At 39.9% G+C, this 17,638-nt stretch overlaps 1 protein-coding gene across 8 annotated transcripts in view; it reads right to left on the bottom strand.

Annotated features, from left to right (window-relative positions):
- Positions 1 to 17,638, bottom strand: part of CNTNAP5 (contactin associated protein family member 5) — a 289,841-nt gene that overhangs the window by 22,622 nt on the left and 249,581 nt on the right. For 7 of the 8 annotated variants that reach the window (XM_080600797.1, XM_080600798.1, XM_080600801.1 and 4 more), the window contains 3 exons: positions 16,370 to 16,594; positions 2,896 to 3,026; positions 1,451 to 1,535 (listed from right to left, as the gene is read on the bottom strand). In XM_080600797.1, coding sequence (XP_080456923.1) covers positions 1,451 to 1,535; positions 2,896 to 3,026; positions 16,370 to 16,594 — 441 coding nt within the window. The remainder of the gene's footprint in view (positions 1 to 1,450; positions 1,536 to 2,895; positions 3,027 to 16,369; positions 16,595 to 17,638) is intronic. The other variant, XM_080600800.1, reaches the window with a different exon arrangement.

Here is a 17,638-nt window from a genome sequence, read left to right as displayed (position 1 = left end):
AAGATTTCCTATCAGCTGGATGAACAAGTTCATGACTGTAGTGTCATTACGAAGATTAACTACTGCTATCATTAATGTTATTACTAGTACAAAATCCCAAGAAACTTTGGAGCAAGAGAGAAAAAAACAGAGGAGGACGTATCCATTAGAATTTGTCTAGAGACAGATCTGTGGTGTTCAGTGGAACTGAATGCCAAACCCCTGGAGATACACATCTGGGCTTTTTGACATTTTAAGAAACTTGAACTTGTAAAATTACTATTTTTGTGGCTACATCTAGCTTCTCTCTGTGATGCTGAGTTGCAACTTGCAACTTCAGTTTGCTGGTTATATGTTTGAAGGTCTTTGTGCTATGTTCCATTTGCTGTTTAGAAAAGCCTTGGTTTACTGATTTGTTATCTATACCTGGTGCTTTAAGGTAGAGATCATGACAAGCAATGCTCTTTCAATTTTTCAGCACTACAGCTGACCCTTGACAAAATGAGATTTTAGCTTAGCCCTTACTTGGGTTGAAAAGTGTCAGGTCCCCATACCTGTCCATAAAGGCTTGGAAGATTGCTGCATTCTGACCAAACATCAGTTATAATTAAGAGGAAAATCAGTTCCCATCCTTAATCTACTCAGTAAAGCATGATGCAGAATGCACTGATGTCATTATATACAATTATATTGTACAACTAGACACTAGACAATGTTTATTGTTTCTGTCTAGCTACCATTCCCAGAGGCTTTGGGTGCTATTAATAAAGCACATTAATTGAAATAATGAAACAGATGGTAGGCTTGATATGGAGGCCCAATTCTAACAAAGGACTGCAATGTTTATATCCAAGGAAGAATTTAGAATCTTACTGCGAATGAGTGACTCTCTTATGTAAAGTACTATGACATACTTGACAATGAAATAGAGGAGTTCTACTTTCCAAATTTATGGCCAAGTTTTCCGGTCTTGTAACAGGTTTGTAGTGTGAAAAGGTAAATACAAAGAAGGTCCATGCACAGAGCATGCAGAATTGTGGCCACAGTACTATATGTAACACAAACATTCCTTGCAGAATTCAAACAGAAAACGACAGGGAGTGCAATACGGATAGAGGGGATGAAGGCTCACAGCACTCTTCTTATCATTAGGGAACAGAAATGGCTTCAGAAGAGCAAGCTACAGTCAGCAAAATGATGCCACCCTGTGCAGCCACACAGGCTGTATGAATCACTTTACTGGAGTGCGCAATGGGAGAAGGTAATACTGCTATCAGTGCAAACAAGTAAAGCTGCCAAACTTTTGCATAGGTGAGCTTTTATAAGTAGGAGTACTAGAATGCTCAGGCTAACCCTTACAGCTAAATCAGCCAAATAAAAAACCAACTCTGTTAAAAAGCCAGCACACAGCACAGGTTAACTCAAGCACTATAATAACTGATGAGTCCGAAATATTTTTAGTAAAACCTACCTGTGACCTTGCCCAGGGTAAGTGATTTGGTGGCCTTAAAATCAATCTCAGAAAAGTTGTGTTTGAGTTTGAGAACTTGATCAACCTGGAAGAGGTCCATAAAATTAGTTTATTAAAACAGCATACAGATACCCCTAGATCTTTCTCTGTACCGCAAACTTGTGGGAAGGCTCTCAGCTGCAAATAAGTTAATTCTGCCCCCAACCGTGATTCAGTTTCTAAAGATAGCAAAGTGAACGTGCTTTGATTTTTGCATGAGAAGCTGAAGGTTCACAAGTATAGTCATGTAAAGGGATTTAAAGAAACTTCCCCTGAAGAAAAGCTTAAAATGTTTAACACTGAAATTCCCCTGCTTCCCAAATTTCATGTCTAGTCACTTCAGAGTGCACTCAAAGGAGACCTCTCTAGGAATGTATTGTGGAGAATTAGTTCTCAATAGAAGAAAACCACAGTGCAGCAGACAATAGAAGACTGGTAATAGAGAAAAACCCTGACTGTTAGCTTAAACCTCCTTCCTAGATAATCAGGCTTACCTATTTTAGTTGCTGCGTTAACTGCATATTATTTTAACAACAAGAAATAGAAATTGCAGAGGAAAGAAAAACCGTGGTGCTCCATGTGTTTCTTTTGCTTTCTCATTCTATTCTTTCATTAACACATGGTTTCTCCTTAGACCGATGCTGCCACTCCTCTGTTAAATGATCATGGCCCAGACCTAGCAAATTTGTTTTGTAATTCGAAATGATGTAATTAGCCTCAGAAGGAAAGCAGAAGGAGCAGTAAGATGGTACTCTTCATCCTGCCTTTGGAAAACAGGCAATGCAAGAGAACAGGGGCAGATGAGGGGTCTCATCTCCCTTGAAATCACCACAGTCATAGGGCACACTGAAGGGTGGGCCTACATCTAGCAAAGGGACAGGACATCAGCAGGCACACAGTGGCTGCACCCCGCATTCCCTCAGCCCTTCCTGTTTGAGAAGATAAGGCTGCTGTTGTCACATTCTCCTTTGGGGCACATATACCTAATGAAATAACTTCCCAGGTGCTCCCTCCTTGGCTGTTTTTCTCCATATGGCAGCTTTTTAATGATATACATTGTGTGCACCCTTTGGGCCTACAGGTCACACAGATAACCCTAGGCCCCAGCACTGCTCTAGTGGTCCAGATAAATTTCTGGTCAAGGGTGTTTCCCAGTTCACAAATTGTAAGAGACAAAGGAGAAATCACTCTGCTGAAAATACCACTGTTGGGCACTCTTCAAGGTAGGGTCTGGGCCAGGCCCTGGTCTGGTTGGAGCTTTGGTTTAACTCATAGGGCTTTTCTGCTGCTGGACCTCCTACTGGCAATCAGGCACTGAAATCAGTGGGTCTGTTTGTAGCATGAAGTATTCCTTTACACCGAACACGAAACTGGGAATCTAGCCCTGAAAATAAGCCAGGACATACCTGAATGATGAGCTCTCTGCCTTCTCTGTTAATCTTCACATGGTGCAGCTCTCGGTTGGCAAAATTTCCAGAGTCAATTGTGAAAATAAGGAGCCCATCCTTACTCAGCTTATATCGGACCTGTAAACTTCCTTAAAAGCAGAGCAAAATTCTATAAAACTTGTGTCCATAATGAGATACTGTTCAATACCTTTACATAACATATAACTCATTTTCTTTTTATTATAGTGGAGAAACAAGGTTAAAAAGTCAAGAAACAGGTTGAAGAGAAATGAAAGAGTTCACACTTCAATGAAAAGTATGAAAAAAATACACTGGAAGAGTTTTTCTTCTTACTAGCTAACAAACTCTGCTGTGGAGAAACATAACTTAATTGAGTAACTGAGTATAACAAAGGAGATGGTGTCTGTCCATAGGTCAGACATTTAGCATGGCCACAAGAGCTGATCTACAGTAGACTGTGAAGGATTGCTTCCACCAGAGGGCATGCAGGCCTTGCACTATTCTGTTAAACTAATATTGGTGCATTTTACTATTCCAAGTCAGGACTTCATCAGGATATAACAGCCAATGCAGAAGACAGTGACGACTGTGAGAATTATAACTTAATTCCAAGCATTTAAAGGCCCAGATTCATTATGATTTATATGCAATGCGAGAAAAGATATATTGCAAATGATTACCAAAAAAAACACTTCGGTTTTCTAAACTATTTAAAAAAAATAAATAAAATTCATTTAAAACAAATCCCAAGCATCTCTTTCAGTCTTTGCAGAAAATAAATACAGCATTTTGACTTCAGAGACACACCACTGACCCTTGATATAGTCTGGCATTTTATTGAGGTGAATGAGCAGCCCTGCTTGGCTCGTCTATTCAGCCATATTAATGCTGCAAGACTGACTTCTTGTCTAGAGCTAGAGGCAGGGGACAAGAGGTGGTTCTCCTTCACTGCATAACGTGGACATAACCGCTCTCCTTACCCTTGACCTTAATGCAGGAATAAGTGCAACTGCACTGCAACAGCACTTGCAACTGCTGTCCTTAAGGCTCTTGCAAAACTATGAGTATCAAACAATGTATAAACTTCCTGCAGAGAGGGAATTTTGCAACCTCTATGCAACTCACAGTATGTCAACAGTTCTTCCAAATTGGACCCAAAGTCCCGTTAAAATCATCTCTCTTCCTTTGCCTCACCAGGATGTTTGCTGCTCAGGCTCCTAAGAGCTGCTCTTTTTGTAACATTCTGTGTAATCCCAGACGAGCACTACCTCTCTCTGAGCTTTGCGGTATAGAAACAAAGCTTTCATAGATGGGAGGGAAAATGAGAATGAACTACTAGGATGAAGGCTTTTTAGCTGACTGAGAGGTCTACTGGATCAGGTCATGGTTTAAATCAATAAATAAAAAAAGTATTTAAAAGGCATTTACTTTCTCCCATATAGTCATGGATGTAAGAGGGAAATTTCTGAAGAGATCAAGGTCAGTAACAACTGCTAAATTATCCAGTGTGATAATATAGGTCCTGATTCAGCTGCCCTGATTCACACTGCAAAGCTCCTGTCCCCTCATTGCATGTCCAGGACAAGGAACTACTGTTTATCACCTTTAAAGTTAAAGGTCCAAACTTATATCATAGTTCTGTTTTCTTGTACATTTTCTGAGTGATGCATCAACAGGGAATAAAAGTGTGAACATCTGATAATAACGTTAGAAAGACATGGGAAAAGAAGCCCAAGTGCAAAAAAAAAAAAAAAAGTTAACAGAACTTCAGACTGGTTCATTCAGTAAAAAGTGGAAAGGTTGTCTGAACCTGCATGTCACAGCTGAGATGACCACACAGAATAAAGTGAAATGCATTGTGACAGAGTAACAGACTGGTCCTAATTGAAAATCGCATCCCAGAAGAAGCATTTTATCAGCCACTCACACCTCTTACCTGCAGTCTTTGAAAAGGGCCTAGTGCAAAAAATAGAACACAGCCAAGATCTGGTCTGTGACCTTGTACTAGTTGATTAGTTTGAAAATCTAAAAACACACTGCTCTTTTCAAATGCTATGATCACACCAGTATATAAGATAAAAATGGTAGTACTACATCCAGGCGATCAACATAGTAACCAGCACATTTGTGTTCAAACAGTCAGCAAGATATGCAATCTATCCAGGCTCTTAGGTGCTTCAAATAGAGATTCACTCATTGTCTTCATCAGAAAAACACCAATTTCTGCTTTAAAGCAGAAATCATCTGTTCCATAGAGACAACAGAGGAGGTTCCTGACATTCATTAAGAAATAATCTTAATTTCTGTAGTGGTATTATTTTACCTTAAATCATTAAAAGAAATAAATTAATAACATCTTATCAAATTGTTTTGAATACCAATAGAAACTTTTTTTTTGGATGGCTGTTCTTCAAAACCATTTTATTCAAGTTGACATTTTGCCTGTGGTCAAATTTGCATTAATATAAATCATAAGTATATGGGCTTATGTCTCCAGAGATGTTTTGGCATTTACACCAATGGAGCTGAGAGCTGATTTTGATATGCATTCAGTATCAAAATTTTTAGTGTTGGCAGAATACAGAATCATTACTTTGGTAGATTACATTGCCATTTTGCTATTTGACAGACAAAATAAATAGATTATTAATTAAAATTATTAAGATTTTTTTTTGGCCTCTGAATTTTGATTATCTGGTCTGCTGGCTTTTTCTATCATATCATCCCAGTGTCACTAACCACAAATAAAAACCTGTGTATAAAGCAGCTCCTATTCTCATTTTTGTATCACTTCTGCCTCACAATAGGGATTCACACTAATCATAAGCAGCATAATTTCTGGCAGTCTTGTTGCAGTCATGCTTGTCATCCTCTTTTCAGCTCCGTGTGTCTGAGCATGCACACCTGGAGTGCCATAATGCTCAAGCAATGCACTGCCTGTTGTGTTTTCTTCCTTCTCTAATATGTGTGGAATTGCTGGAGGCAATTTCTATCAGGTCCATAAAAGAGGGAGGGAGGGAAAGAGAGGTATCATGTTTTTGGCCTTGGGCAGTGAAATTTTCCTGGACATATTACCTCAGTAGTATTAGATAAGAGTAGATTCACACTTAATGATTATAGCCATCCCTTTTAGCTTCAAATTCTGGAGGTAACTGCCACTGCAGACTATGGATCAACATGCAGATACACTGCGCTACCTCCAGAACAGCCTGACAGAGGAGCAGTCATAGTTTATCTGCTGTGTGACCTCTTTTCTCCACTTCTGCAGGCAATGAGTCCACATGGGCTGCAACGCTACTATGACAAGGCCACTACTAGTATCAAAGCCGGCCTGCTACACACCACTGTGGCTTTCAAACTGTAATTTGCAGTAGTATAATCTATGGCTGTAGGGCTGAATGACATCTCTCTGCTTATATCAAGTGGCTTCAGAGCCATTTTAACAGGATTCCATGGGGATCCCCTTGTACAGAGGAATGTTCTGGGAAATAGACACAAAAGGGAAGTATTTATGCCATCCCATATTGGTAAATATGTAGGGGATGATTCTTCTGAAACAAAACACTCCCAGGATACTCTTTCAGTGGTGGTGGAGGTCAGGGTTAGTACTTGCTAGCAGTACGCTAATGATCAGTATCAGCATAACTAAACCCCAGGCAGCTACAGAAATAGCATGGTGCCTTCAAACTGTTTCTACCCCTTTCCTGGGGACAAGAAAGATGAAGTAGCAGCTCTTGATCTAGTAATAATACAGGGATATTATGCTGGTTTGAGACTTCAAAGTGCTCAGCCTGAAGAAGAAAGTTATTCATAAGCAAGGTTCTTGTCACACATGCCACCAGGACTACTGGTCTTGTGTCATTTTGTCTTGAAGAACCAAACAGCAAGAAAGGGAATGACAAGCCCTTGGGGTCTGAGTCTTCTCTGCGGGACTTTCATTTATAGAAACGGGTTTTAAATGAGCCCAGATTGAACCCAACATCTAAAACAAGTTCAGTAGCAGTTTTTAATGACTTAAACTGGCTGGAGCAGCTGGCAAGACATCTTGCACCCCTCCGAGAAGCTGAGGTTAGTGCAGGGAGCATGTGCGGCTGACACACATAAAATGTACAGCTTTATCACCATCACGTAACATCAGGAAAAATCACTTAAATCAGGGCAGCTGACAAGTATAGTTTGGGAGAAATGTGTATGTATAAAATATGAAACACTGCATTAGGATAAGGACCTTATAATACACCTGCATGTCCCATTGCCACAGAGGCACCCAGAAATACAGAAGTACCAACAGAACCTCTCCGAGCTCTCTCACACTGGCAGTCACCCTCGTCAGACAGGAAGGTGTTACTGATGCTAACCCTACCCACCCTCAGCACTTACTGAGCTATTGCTAACAGACAAAATAATAAAGGACAGCACCAATTAAACAACAGGTGGGAAATATTAGTAAGCCTATTGATATTGTTGCTATTATGAAAAGAATTAAAATATTTAGCCCAGAAAGTCATTTGCAACTTGTAAAGTGGAAATGTTGCTTTTTCATTCCTGATTGCAGAATAGCAAATGACAGCTTTCAGTCATCTCTACCAGAAAATACCTCTCTGGCAACTTGTACAGCTTCAGTGTCCCTCTTTATAGCCTAGATATTTAAAAATGAACAAATGCTTTCTTGGTTAGGAGCAGCTGGCTAAGAAACCTGCTCCTTAATTAGCAGCTTCTCCCCAGGGATATTTACTCAGTAAATTTACTCTTCAGTGGAAGTGCCACTGGTGATTCAAAGAACAGGGCCCATCTCCTCTGCATCCACTGGCTTTTAACTAAGAAAATACTTGCACATTTTTAGGAGATGACTCTTGCTATTTGCTTTGCTCAGAGAAAACAAAGAGGAGAAACTGCTGAACATGTTTGCTGATACGATTTCTCAGCTACAGTGTTGGTTCAGATGACACTGTTTTACATGGTTAAAAAAATAAATCATGCCTCCCAAATTCTGCTAATCTCTCATGGCAGAGAAAAAGGTGCTTATTTGAATACTTCCCACTCAAGACTTGAAGCATTCAGGACTTACAGATCATATTCAAGACATCATATATTAATAACACACTTTCACATTGCATTTCTTCAATTTAGAGAAGAAAAAAAAGCAAAACAACAACAAAAACTAACCAGCCCCCTCCCTAAAAACAAACAAGCAAGCAGAATAGGAGTCTGTCTGAAGGCCCATGACCTCAGCTTGCTTTGCAATCCTGCTAGGCAGCTGGAGCAGAATTAAGAATTTCACTTAAACATCAACAAATGCAGCTAGTTCCCTTATACGACTGACAAATTTGTTTAACCTTGGTAGACATCTCATTTCCACCAGCCACCAGTTGGCTTAACACAGGCTGACCAGCAATTAAAAAGGAACTGGCAGATGCATCTTACTCCAAAGCTAGAAAATATTGCAAGTCTAAAAGATGACCCAGAGGTCCACAGTTGTATAGCTCATCATGCAGTGGCTTATACACCAAGGTTATTCCAATGATTTTAAGGGGAATGTTCTATACAAAACAACCCATATTCATGCCCATGTGGCTGGGCCTAAAATGGGAAAAGGGCTAACCCATAGATATGGAATATACTAATCACTGTCCACATGAGTTCAGCTCATGGGTATCCTACCATCATACACAGCAGTATATTTGTGTACCCTGGAGGCAATGGGGAAAGCGCTGCCACCATTCCGGATTTACCAGCTTGTTGACTATTGACAAATTTTCCTTCTCTGTGCTACAGATTATCTGTTGGTGAAGCAGATGAATGCTAACATCCTTTGGAAAATTACAGAAAACCTCTGGATGAGCAGCAGTTTCAAATAATACTGTTACCCACTATCATATGTTAGGCATTATCATTACCTCTCCATGTCTAGCTACTTCTTTCTGGTGAAGGACTAGTTGCCTTTTCTTTTACACTGTGATGTTACATTAATTACTTTTTTCCCCAAAGGTGATTTAATGCAAAGATGAAGAGTTCAGGGCATCAGATGAAATTAAATCCCCCTGAAATTACCTGCTTTCTGGTTCTGAGATTTATTCTGGTAAATTTTAACCTATACTTTTTCCATGCATGCTGTGGAATTTCAAAAGTCAATTTAAGACCCTTCATTTAACAAAAGCTATCTGTATAATACTATTGGATCTGATGCTCAGATCTCTCCTCTTGTCTTTGAACACACACTGTATGCCATTAATCTTCTCATGGTCAGACACTCAGTAGGGTCCTACAGTTCACTCATCTTTGTACACAGAGAAATCTTGCCAGGCTTTGATCTTACAGTGTACTTTTCATTTAAGACTAGTGTAGCAGACAGGCTGGCCGGAAGAGCCTCTACTTTTTACCCAGTGAACAAAACAAAGTAACATCCTATGAATTATATTTCACAAGTTTGACCTGGCTTTGCAAATTACACATCAGCACCAACTCTGTGCAAAGAGCTTGCAGGCAAAAAAGACTGAGAACCTCTGCTGTGATACCCTGAGGAATTCACACCAACCTGCCTGCACCAAGATCCTGGCTCATACCATTAGGCCTCTTTGCAGTAAGGGCACCCAGAAGGGCACCTGCTGGCTCATGTACAACTTAGCATTCATAAGGACTCCAGGCCCTTTTCTGGGAAGCTGCTTTCCAACTGGGCAGTGCCCAGCATAAACTGACATCTGCCAGCTCTCTCAGTACTCATGTGAACTCATGGACTTATGTTTGTCCAGTTTCCTCTCTCACCGAGGGTACATCTTCCTTGTTCCAGATTTTCCCCCTGATCTCTGGGACATAGGATTCCTGAAGGCTGGTCTTGCTAGTAAAAACTGAGAGATAAACACCCATTTTCCCCAGGCAAAGAGGGACAAAGTCCCTCTTCATTGTCCAGCGTAACAACCAGCATAACTCATTTTTAATGGGAAAAATTAACATGCTAATAGGGATGTTATAAGCAAGACAGAAGAAGGTTTGCCTGTTCCAAGTTGTGTGGAAACAGCTACACTGCTCCGCAGTAGCACTTGAGTTTCTGCCAGACTACATATCTCTACATCCACAACACAGATACTTCATAATTTAGGAATAACTGAGAAATGACTAAGATCAATCCTCATGGCTAAAGTTTTTGGCAAGTCAGGTTGTAAAAAGACACTTCAGAATTACTTAAGAACACAAACATACACACATATATCTAATCTGCAGCATCCAATTAAACAGGAGCTTCTGACTCTGTCCTTCCTCCCCACTCCTTTTGGGACAACTCCTTAGAAATCCAAAAATAAAAATGACTTTTTAACAGCACAATGTGAGCTTGACATTTCGATCTTCCAGGAGATAAACACCTCCTTCAGTCAAATATAAATGTATGTTTTCTTCCTAGCTGATTATCTGCGGCCATTGGTCTGGGGTTTTACGCCAGAAACCAGTAAGTTCAAAGTCAGTCTGTATATATGCAGAGCAAAGATCAATTATTAACTGCATGCTCAGCCATTCCTTCTCAATGTAATCCAATTACAGTTCCCTTGTTTTTCCCTTGTGGGTCTCCAGAACATCTCTTGACCCTTCAGCACAGTAAAATGATCTTTGTGAGTACAAACGTCCATGAATTGAGCTAATGAGACAGATCTTTCAGTTCTGTCCTCTTGGAAAGCAGATAAAGAAATCTGCCACAGTCCTTGGCTGAATGCTGTGACTGCTTCTCCTTTCAAATAAGTCTTGTGCACTTAGAGATTTAGAACGGCATATGGTAAAACAAAACAAAACAACCGAAAAAGGCTTTGGGTGCCAAGTCCACTCAGATGACTCAATGACTTTAGTGCAGGATTTGAACTGAAAACTCTAATCAGCATGTCCACTTTCTGTGAGGTGTGCATACAACAAGAGATCATCCAAGGGACCAGAGATGTTTCTAACAAGAGAAGTTTCTCTGTTTACATAAAGAAACTGTTTGGAAGATCTCCTGCCATTTAATCCTTCCCACTTATGGTGCCACAGATAGTGTCCCATTCACAGTCAATCAGGGGCAATTTTTTTTTTTTTTACATTCAGCATTCCTGATCAAACTCTCACTGCCCACTCCCCCAGTAAACAGAAGATTTCAGGACCAACTACAGCAATTTTTTGAAATGATTTTTAGAAAATATACTCTCCCATTTGCCGTATAAAAGCATTTAATGATTTAAACCAGAGCTAGGCAAGAAACATTTCTTAGTCTATTCAGAGTTGCTTAAGAACTAGTCTCCTCAACAAAGCTGTCTTCCTCACTTCCCAACATGACTTACTTTCCTGCTCCTGATCTGTTAAAAATAACCATACCTGAACCTTGGCACAATTTCCCACTTCACAGTCACGTAAATTATGCAGGTTGTTCAATGGGTGTTGAAACTCTTTAAACCAGAAGGTGTTCTCAAACAGAGAAAGCCCCAGTGAAGACTTGAAAGTCACCCCCCAAACCCACCCCAATGTTGCAGTAGATCCTATTTTCTCTAATTTAGCTTTGCTCCATTGAACCCTGCAATGCACAGATTCAAGAGTACTTGGCTCAAAGAATGAATTAGTTTATTTTGGCCTGCCTTTAACACTGAATGACAAAAGCTTTGTTTTTATTTGAGAAAAATTGTTGGAGACGCAGCTCACCAGATTTGCAAGGCAAAAACTACAAGGATAATTTACATGCCTTCAATAGAAAGGCTGCTGCTGAGTTCGAGACAGAAGGAGATGAGAGTAGATTACTAGTTTGTTAAAAGGCAAAATGTCAGTAGCTTCTCAATGATGACATTTTCTTCTTTTTTTTTTTTTAAGAGTGTTAATTTAGCCCACCTCTATTACAGCTTTTGGTTTCTTTTCCTATTAAGCATCAGCTGATTTCAAGAACTTTTAGGACATGGCTGTAAGGCTGATCTAGGTCCTGCTACTATATTTTGAGTATCACAATATCACAGAGCTGGTAGAAGAATTTTGCAAGCTGTTTTCAATTGTACTTTTGCTTGTAATATGCTTTTTTCTTGTCTTTAATCCTCCCTATGCAATTTCAGAGACTTGCTTTACCAAAGAAATTGGGAACAGAGCTCACTCTAATGACAATAGGTCCTGAATAGAGGCAATAAAAAAGGGACTCAAATTGCTTAGTTTCTTAGGAGATCAGATAATAACTTCAGATACATTTCAGTCATTCTAGAATAGTTTGAGATCCTATCTCTTTTCTTTGATGTTGGCTATCTGCTCTTTTTCTAGATTTGGAATTGAAGAAACCCTACCATACTAACAGACAAAGGCAAGAAAGAAAGAAACATTTTCTAGACATCATCATCATATTCATATCACATTTGATTACTTTCAGAGGGAAGGAAGAATATAGAAACAAGAGGCACTAATGGTTTCTATCCTGACATTTCCCACTCCCGTCAATTTCTATCTTTAGGTATCAAGCTGAGTGCATTATAATACTAAGTTATTGATAATTTGGTGAAATCATGCAAATTAGCAAAAATGTGGAATGAAAAGGAGAGTGCAGCCTAGTTCCCAGAGCCTCATCCTCAGACTGATGCAGTGCATTTGCAGCCCTGGGAAGAGAAAGTAGTGTGTGTGTGCGCATGTGCAGGGGAAAGATGAGAAAAGTGCAAAGGCAGGCCACATATGGAGCAGCTCTGACCAGAAGACGAGACCAGCTATATTTGCATAACACTGTGGAAGCAGTGCCCTTCTGCAGTGTTGGTATTGCCGGGAGCCATTTATAAATGGACCAGACTTTTACCCACTATTACTGTGACAAGCTTGAGAGTGCACCCACAGTGACTCTGCTGCACCACAGCTCTGTCCATAGACACAAAATAATCAGGTTACTCAGCTATCCCTCAAGGATGAAAGATCACAAAGCACATGACCTTGCACCACTATTCATAAGAAAGCACAGCTCTGTGATGTGCAAATGTCTTTCATCATGCTAATTAACGACACCAAACCAGACTCCTCACCATTCGATTAATTAGTGTTACAAGATGCAGATGTTCAAGGGCATATACCCCCTGAAAAAAAATAATCTAGAAAAAGTCTTGTGGATGTCCCATCCTCGGAAGTGTCTAAGACCAGGTTGGATGAGGCTCTGAGCAACCTGGTCTAGTGGAAGGTATCCCTGCCCATGGCAGGGGGGATGGAATTAGGTGATCTTTAAGGTCCCTTCCAATCCAAACCATTCCATGATTCTAAGAAGACTGGGGAGGAGAGAAATGCTAAGTTATTGCATCCATTTTCAAAGGCACATGTGTGATATAGAAGACTAAGTATTCACTAATAACAGAAAGAATCCCTACTGAGTCATCTTTAAAAATATAAACTTTTGAAAACTTACCCATGCCATGACATGAAACCCATTGACCAGAGGTAAAAAAAACATTGTGATATAGATAAATCACTAGAGTGGGAACTGTTTCTAGAAATGCTAGTTGCAAGGCACCACTGAGCACCTAATTTAAGAGGAGGAGGTCATCTGTATGGATCCAGAATGGTAGCTCCTACACTGACACATGGTGGTACCCAACATCTGTTATATCTTTATTTCCTACATGAAGCACCTGCCCTTTAAGGCTCCAAGCACTGGAAGGGCTTTCTGTGTGAGTGGCAATGTGCAGCATGCATAAAGAAATGACTGAGTATGAGGAGATTTTATTTCCATACCCAGATCTCAAACTGACCCATTAAGTAACTCTAAGTGAATCATTTTACTACCAAAATTCTGGTGTCTCAATCAGTATGTACTGTATGTTCTAATGATATGACCTCCTTTACAGTCTGCCAGTGTAAAGTGCTTGGGGTTAAATGTGATTATTTATTAATTTTACTGAAACCAATCGATTTTACAGGGAATATTTCACACCTGACTGGATTAGACCACAGTTGCCCATACAAGTTCATTTTCACATAAGCTCCTTTCAATACAGTCTAAATATGAACAAGCCTTGCAGACACTTTCACTTCTTTTACGTTATTTAACGTGAGAAGTCTGAACTACCAGGAACATTCTTCTCATTGCCATTTTTATTAACTAATAATTTGCATAGTTTGTTTGTGGCTGATAGAAAAAAGGAGTGACAGGATACACCAGTAGAAGCTTCAAAAATACTTACAAAAGTTTGGTTGGGTTGTGAAGCATTAAAGTATACATAGACTCTTCCAATATAGTTTCTTAACAAGTGGAAAGGGCCTTAGGATTATGGCAAAGAATATTACTGCACACCTCTTAAGTGAGAATGCCCATCCCCATTTCACCAGAAGCCTAAACTTTATTTAACTATCAGGTAGGTCCCTGCCATGTAACTAAGTCCTACTATACATTGTCAGCCTCAGCAAATATCCTTGAAAATGAGCCAATAAAAGAGAAGGAATTGTGCTCACTTTTAATGGTACAAAGAATATTATTATTCATAGCCCAGTAACTTTATGGCAAGCATAAACCTCTTGGAGGAAGAAAGAGTAACACAATCTGAATAATCTGAACATTATTTTCATTGGAATAATTTCAATTCCAACAAGACTAAAAAATAAGAGGACATGAGATTTAAAAAACTACTGATTTGGAACAGAAGACAGAGAATATACATTACTAAAATGACTGTCCTGACAGAATGACACAGGAGCAAGCATAAAACAAATCTGAAACAGACTTCCAGGACTTAAAAACCAAGGTCAGCTAGTTATCTTAATTCTTTGTGTACAATGCTACATTTTAATAGTCCAGGGTTTTGGAGCCTGACATCTCACCAACCCTTTAAACTAATGTTCTCTTCATTTTACAGATGAGTAAAGATACATACAGAGATGAGAAAGACACTACTGTCCAAACTGCCTCCTGATTCTGAGTGTGCTAAGAGCTGCTCCACCTAATTTCTGGAAGTGGAAGAATCTCAATCTCTTTCTGAGCCAAAGAGGAGTTCTGCAGATGATGCAGCTGCCAAAATGAAACATTTTGTAGAAACATATTGTAAAATCTGTGGTCCTGCTGAGCTACTCCAAGAGATCCTAGTGTCCTGTTCCCAACTCCTTCCGTAATCACCATTAGAGAGTTCCTGCCTCTTAGAGACCTCCCAACTGCACTTCGCTGATGGTTGCATTTCATCAATAAAAGGCAATTGACTCATGTTTCTAAGGTCATTTTATACTACTCCGGCAGCAGTAAAGGTGATATAAATGGATATTACATTTTCATTTACTTTAGGGCTATTTTTGATTGCTTGATTGGCATCAAGAAACCTCAGTGTAACTGAGAAGCAAATTCCAAGCTTTCACCTCAGCAGAGACTAACCTCTCCAACTCTGGAGCTTTGCACTGGAATATTCATATATCTGAACATCATATACACTGAACACCTGCATCTGAGAGCAAAGTGGAGATGGAAATGTGGGACTGGATGGCAGAGGAGAAAGAAGAAGGTTTCCTCAAGAGTCCCACCACCCTCCTGCTACTTCCCTTGGGGGAGATGGGCCCCAGGCTGATACTGCCCTGGCTGCAGGAGGGGTAGCCAGGGATTTGGCTATTCATCCCATGCCAGCCTGAATGCTGGCCACATGACATAACCAGGATATAAACTACTGCAAAATCCATAAAGAGAATAAAAGCTTTTTTTTTTTTTTTTTCCTCCTTTATACTTTAATTTGATGGTACTTCAGAGCTTGGCTATTTTGGAATTTGCAAGGCTTCAGAGTGGTCTGGGTCATTCGGTCAAATGCACATATTCAAGCACATAACATTAACTTTCTATTGTTCTGCCACAGGCTAGTGACTCACCAATATGCTTACTCATCATTTCCAGTGCTCCAGTGCCTGATAAGTCTTGAATAATTCAAACATCCCAATTTGTATAGGATGATGCATGTCTGGAGTAAGTTTTCTGAAAGCACTGCAAGGACTCAGAAGCCAGAGGGTCTATGCCCCTAAAATCTTTACAAGTTTTCAAAATGTGCCCACACCATTTACCTTGTAATAGCAAATGGATGTTCTAGTCAGTGAACCTAGAAGATCTGTACATTTTCTGGCTTTAATACTCAGATGTACTGGCCATATTCCATTGAAACAATGCAGTGAAGAGCAATACGCATGCCAATAGAGAATGCAAAAGATAAAATAATATATTTCTGCACCAAGTGTTCTTGTACAGTCATGGAATTTCTCATTCCTTTATCCTGGAGGCCTAATGGGTCTCACTGTGGAATAAATAGCAAGGAATTGCTATTGTGCAGTCTTGCCAAATGGAAGTCAAAGCACATTTTAAGCCCCAACAACATAATTATTCAAAGACTGAATAGGCAAGTGTAGCACTGAATGCCAAATAAAGGGACATAAACAAGAGTGATGGCTATTTGCATGAACTGAATACCACAAAGCTGATAAAGTTGCAGGCACTATTCTCACAAAAATCATAGCCACATTGGTCTCCCTTTGGTAGCAAATCAAGAGTACTTACCATTTTTGGAGAGAATCACAGCCAAATATTCATGAAAGTAGGTGTTGATGTACAGCAGAAGGCTTGGAGTATGTGCCGTGAGAAAGCTAAATGCAATATTTTCCTTGGGCATGACAGCATCCGCATAAATGGCAGAGCTTGAACTGCTTGCATTTTTTGTGACAGGATAAGGTTCTTGGAAAATATAGGTAACGGAAGTGCTGGCTTCAAATAACGCAGAAACCTCTGAAAGCACATATAAACCAAGGGAATTGTTTCAGCCACTGCATTTTCAGATATCCCAGATTGGCATGCGCATGAGCTGACTGCCTCAGAAGCAGAACATGGCAAAATGCCCCTGATCCAGCTGACATCACCATTCCTTTGGATGAACAGTGCCCTCCCTTACAGTCTATTTGTCTGATGCATAGAAGGGCAGTGTACAGAGACAGGCCTCTATATTCAACAATTTTAGGGCTTGAATCATAGCTCCACAAGATGGAACAGGTCAAAATGTTGGTCAGTCAAATAAATGCTTAGTTTACTACCTTCTGACAGTTGACATGTAAGGCAATATTCTGTCTTCCCCACAGTAATGACAATAATATATTTGTCCTTTCTAGTCTTCTTTTTAGCAAAGTCATTATTAAAACAACACATTAATCCAAAGACACTCACTGAGGGAGAACAGTAGCTTCAAAAGACGACAAATATCTACCTGTGTGTATTCAAACTATAAGATCTCACAGTTATGTTTTCAACACGCAACACAGTCTGGCCATGAAATACATGCATGTGACAACAGCAGTTTTCCTAATGTGAGACACAGCAAAGTCAGGATGGTAATATCTTCCCCTACTGGCTGATTACAAGTACTCTCTCCAATAAAGCAGATCCTCCACTATAGCAGTATCTCCTAACAGGACACTATGCGGGTATTCTATATGCCTCCCGTGACATCGGTGCCAAATCCTCAGCTCATGTAAGTGGGCATAGTTCTATGGACTTGAGTACAACTAAGCCAATTTACACCAGCAGATGATGTGGCCCACTTAGCCTGTCGCATTTGTAAAGTGAGGGGCAGTCACGGAAATTAAAACACTCACATTGCACCTTGCTGTTATTGAGCAGTGATTTTGGTAGTTTCTTCCTCTCCCAAAGAGCATGTTATCTAAACTGGTTGCTCTTTATTTGCCCTGCTCCTTTTTCTGGTGTTGGCACCAACTCCTAAAAGCCAGCAAACAGGTTCAGTGAGGACACGCTCATCAGAAACTAAACCATGCAAATCCG

The sequence above is a fragment of the Anser brachyrhynchus genome, assembly GCF_964034855.1.
Source record: "Anser brachyrhynchus genome assembly, chromosome: 7".
Lineage (NCBI taxonomy): Eukaryota > Metazoa > Chordata > Aves > Anseriformes > Anatidae > Anser > Anser brachyrhynchus.
The sequence above is the reverse complement of the archived record's forward strand: the minus strand, read 5'-3'. Positions and strand labels throughout refer to the sequence as shown.